The sequence below is a fragment of the Condylura cristata genome, unplaced genomic scaffold (genome assembly GCF_000260355.1).
Source record: "Condylura cristata isolate star-nosed mole 26May11 unplaced genomic scaffold, ConCri1.0 scaffold00020, whole genome shotgun sequence".
Lineage (NCBI taxonomy): Eukaryota > Metazoa > Chordata > Mammalia > Eulipotyphla > Talpidae > Condylura > Condylura cristata.
This window is the reverse complement of record NW_004567121.1, coordinates 27,356,818-27,361,486: the sequence shown is the minus strand read 5'-3', so window position 1 is coordinate 27,361,486 and position 4,669 is coordinate 27,356,818. Positions and strand designations below refer to the sequence as shown.

Below are 4,669 nucleotides of genomic sequence, written 5' to 3'. Positions count from 1 at the left end.
CAGCTTCAGAGGGAACGTGGCCACGTGGCCCTCCTCAGCCCCAGCAGAGCCAGGTGAAAGGCAAAACCCAGGAAAGGCGGGGTCAGCTATTCTGGGGGTCACAACAAATGGGACTGTGTATGTGGTGTGTCTCATAACAGATGTGAGACTCCTGGTTCTCACCCCAAAGTCAACCCTGGAGAAACTACAGAAGTCAAAGCAAATACATGGGTTCCAGGAAGTAACAAACCAAGAAATAAAGGATTGTCGGAAGCCTGGGAGGGCTTTTGAGCTGCTATTGGGGGTGGAGGTGGGGGCGGGGCAGGCCCCAGCGTGGTCCAGGGCTACGTGGAAGCAGCAGGGGGAGGACATGTCAGAAGAGATCTTTGTAAGCTCTGCATTCCCTGGGACACCTTGGGGCAACCATTGCAAGCTCCATTATGGATAAAATAGTGACAGCAGCTCTCTGCTGGAATGAGGACTGATAATAGGTGTTGATGAGCCAGCTGCTCACACTTTCTAGAGCTTACTTAGCCCTAAAGCTAGTTTGTTAAAAATCTAGATGGCTTTCTATCAAGGCTTAGCGATGACAGGGTGACCGGGTCTCAAGCCCAAAGAACTGACATACTAGGGCCTTTGGTGCACCCCCAATACCTGTTACTGGACACAGTAGCCAATTCCAGGGGTGACTGAAGAGGGTGCAGTGAAAAGGCTTATGGATGGAAGCTCTCCCTAGGAGGAAGACTGCACCCTGGACAGCACAAGCCAACTGGACGAGGGTCATTAGCATAAATGCACCATAAAGAAATAGGCTGGAGAAGCAGGGCTAAGGAATCACAAGAAAACAAAGTAGTAAAAATGTAAGATCAAATTGAAGACAGTAGCAAATGGTTAATAGATAAAAAGATATGCAAGCTAAGAAAGGGCAGCTAGAAGTAGAAGTACTGACAATAGGAGTTGCAGAGGAAAGAATGATTTAGAAGTGAATGAGTGGGATGTTTGGGGAAAATGGAGCTGGGATTTTCTATAATAAACAAAATATGAAACCTTAAATCTGAAAGAGCTCATGGAGTGGTGCAAAAGAGGGAAGATAAACATATGATAATAAAATTTAAACGCTGTTAATATCTGATAACATAGAAATTAATGTAAAAAAAATCATAAGTGACAAAGGTAAAGTCATGCCACTTTTCCAGAAAGAAAGAAAAGATCTCCCACAAACTCAGAAGAATCAGATGGTCTTTAGACTTTTTTTGCAGCAACAGGGAAACCTGTTTTTGAAGTTGTGAAGGTAGAATTTCATATCTAGAATTTGGAAACATTCATTACATTTACAGAAATAGAAAAAAAAATCCTCAGATTTATAAAGATTTAGAAGGTATGTTACACATGACCCAAATTAAAAATGTTTTTGGAAGCAGTACTCAAAGTAGAAAACAATTCCATGAGATACTTCAAAAGATACAAGAGGTAAAGCAAAGATGTTGTCTTTTAAAAAAGTAAGGAGTAGGCAAATGAAAGTAAAAGTACATATTCAAGAGAATCTACGATTAAAATTCCTGCTAGACAATATCAGCATGAGGACGTGGACTGAAGTGGAGAAGTCAAAGCAACCCAGGAGAATATTAGTGATTGTCAGAGAAACAATAAAAATCGGGGAGAACCATTATTATTGATTTGCTTGGGGATATATAGATAGTCAAGGTGACTACTTCAAAAACAAAAATAGTGTTTTTTTTTGTGACACAGTGGGTTAAAGCAAACCACTAAGAAGCTAGAGTCATTTCCGCATGAGTTCAATCCCCGCCCCGGAAGTGACCCACACGGCGTGTCAGACCTTTCCTGACCTGCCCGCTGCTCCCCTCAGCTGTGTACTTCATCAGTCTGCCTGTTCTGCTCCCCACTCTGTCTCTGGTGAGTCCTCTCACTGCCCCTGGACCTCTGGCCTGTCCCCCAGTTCTGTATGCACAAATAAATAAATCTTAAAAAAAAAAGATAAAAATGGAACGTAGAATTTTTACAGAAGAAAACCTGATCTGCCTAATGGCTTGCTAAGAGGGGGGAAATAAGACAAAAAGTATAGTAAATGGAAAATAGAAAATAAGATAGTGGTAGAAATAAAACTTACAGTAGTAGAATTCATTACGATAGATGTAAATGGATAAAACTAATCAATTAAAAGAGACTCTCATATTGGGTAACAAAGTAAGATCCAATGGTAAATGCCCTAAGATGAAACATGAATGTGAAAAGGACAGAAATATTGAAAATAAAGTCATGGGAAAAGATATAACAAGAAAATAAAAAAGATTGAAAATAACATAAGTAAATGGACCAAAATAAGCTGAGATAGCACTGTTAATATTTGGCAACATAGAAACTAAGTGAAAAAAACCATCATAAGTGACAAAGATCAAAAAATCAGACTTATCCTTCAAGATTTTACTATAACCATTTGGAAGTAGATCAAACGGAGAAGAATAAGCAGAATTTGGAGAACTGAGTAATGTCGCTAATAAGCTCACACTTGTATACTCTCTATATAGGACTCACCACTGCACACCTTTTTCAGCAGAGGAAACGTGTGATTGTGGGTCAGGCTATTATAGAAGTCTCAATACATCCCCAAAGATCAATATTCTGGACTATGGTGTTTTTTTTTTAAATCATAACTTAATAAAACTAGATCTGAACAAAATAAGGAGCTGAAAAAGTTTATAGATTTAGCTATAACATTACTATATAGCACAATTTTAAAAGAAAAGCCTAAAATAAGAAATGTTTAAAAGTGAATAATAATGAAACATCTGCAGAAAATGTACAGCAAAATTGATGGTTTAAAATACACATTAAAAAATGAGAAAAGAAAAAAAAAATCTTAGGATCCAATGCAAGAAATTAAGGGAAAAAACCCACAGAGCAAAATAAAATAAGCAGAGAAAAGGGAAACAAGTCAATGAACTGGGAAACAGAAGGACGGCAGAGATTACTGAAACCAAGAGCTGATTCTTCGGGAAGACTAACAGGACAGTCCTTTAGCAAACTGACGGAGGGGAGCAGAGAAGATACAAACAGATGAGATACGGAGTGGAAAGGGGAAATGGCTATCGGCAGAATAAAGATTTGAAGTGCTTAAAAGCATTGTGATTAAGTCTGTGCTAATAAGTTTTTAGACCTAAGTGAACTGTAAAATCCCTAGAAAAACATAAAAATCCAAAACTGGTGCAAGAAGACAAATTTAAAAGGGCATCAAAGAACTCCTCTCCCCAAACCACCCAGACTAAGATACTTTTATGTTTTGTTCTTTCAAAATGTCAAATAAGAGTAAACTATTCTATGTGTGTTGTTTCAGAAAATTTTAGGTCAAAAATTTTTATGAATGTTGCTGCAGAATTCCTAGATAAACACATTTGCCAATTGTATTTAACAGTATATTAAAAGCAATACATTACACAGTCCACTCGAGCCAGATAGTAATCTGAATCCATTCAGAGAAACGTTTGATAAAGGTCAACAACCTTTTATCATTACAACTCAGTAAGGCAGGGGTAAGTGACAGGTCCCTCCTACTACAACTACAGCATTTATTCCCCTTAATAGCAGGAACATGGGAAAGATGCCTACACCCCCCCGCCCCCATCGAGCATGACACAAGCTATTGTGTGGGAGACAAAAACAAGTGACACGGCCTCTCTGGTGGCATAAGGGGCTAAGTCTCAGCACCATGAAGCTATCAGCAGCTGCTGCAGCGTGAGTTCGATCCCCGGCCAGGGAGCTGACCCACATGGCCAGCAGACCTCTCCTGTCTCGACCCCTGCTCCCCTCAGCGGTGTATTTCAGTAGATCCACTTGTTCTGCTCCCCATTCTGTCTCTGGTGAATCCTCCCACCCCTACGCCTCTGGCCTGTACCCCAGTTCTTCAACTAAAAAATACATAAATTTAAAAAAAAAATGAAATGGTTATCACAAACCCCAATTAAGTGAACAAAAATTATACGCTCACAAGACAAGACCAATTTTGTAGGAATCCACAGGAAATCAGAAGAGACACATTAAAGACATTTGAATGGCGGGAAAGAATATGAGGATAAAAGAAAACAGCAGCTCCCGAGGGACCAAAGGGAGACTGTGCCGTGAATGGAGCCAAGTGGTTTATTCATTCCTATGAGCTGATGGTTCAAAAGTAGAAAAGTTTTCCAAGAAGACACAGTGGGAAAGTTGCCCTAATCACTTTTAAGGAGAAGAGGTGAAGCCCGCGAGAGACGGCTTTGCTGGAGGTCCAGGCGGGGTTAGCCGGGGTCTTCAGTGCCCAGGGAACCACTGTCCCTGGCCCCGTTGGGCCCTCAGCTGGTGGCTCACTCCCAGGCCTGCAGCCCGGTGTGGGTGCTTGCTCCCAAGGGCACAGAAGCCTCCCGCCGGGCAGCCGGCTATGGGTGGGGCCTGCACAGTCTGCTGTGTGTGGTTTGTGCCATGGGCCCTTGTGTGCAGGGACCCCTTGGGGAGCGGGAGGGCCTCCACACCTTCCCACCAGCTTCTTGCCCCAGGTGGCAAACCGGACGGGGTGGGCAGGTGGCAGGAGGGGCGTCCTACCTCATCGAAGTCAGCCACGTCCTCACAGTTTTCTAGGACCCGGGAGTAGAAGGATTGCCCTGTGGGGGGAAGAGGACAGTATTGAGTCAGAACGGGCGCA

At 42.1% G+C, this 4,669-nt stretch overlaps 1 protein-coding gene across 1 annotated transcript in view; it reads right to left on the bottom strand.

The window, feature by feature from the left end:
* The window catches only part of OTOF (otoferlin), a 71,213-nt gene that overhangs the window by 56,173 nt on the left and 10,371 nt on the right, over positions 1–4,669 (bottom strand). Inside the window, exon 2 of the mRNA XM_012727350.1 lies at positions 4,570–4,628. Coding sequence (XP_012582804.1) covers positions 4,570–4,628 — 59 coding nt within the window. The remainder of the gene's footprint in view (positions 1–4,569; positions 4,629–4,669) is intronic.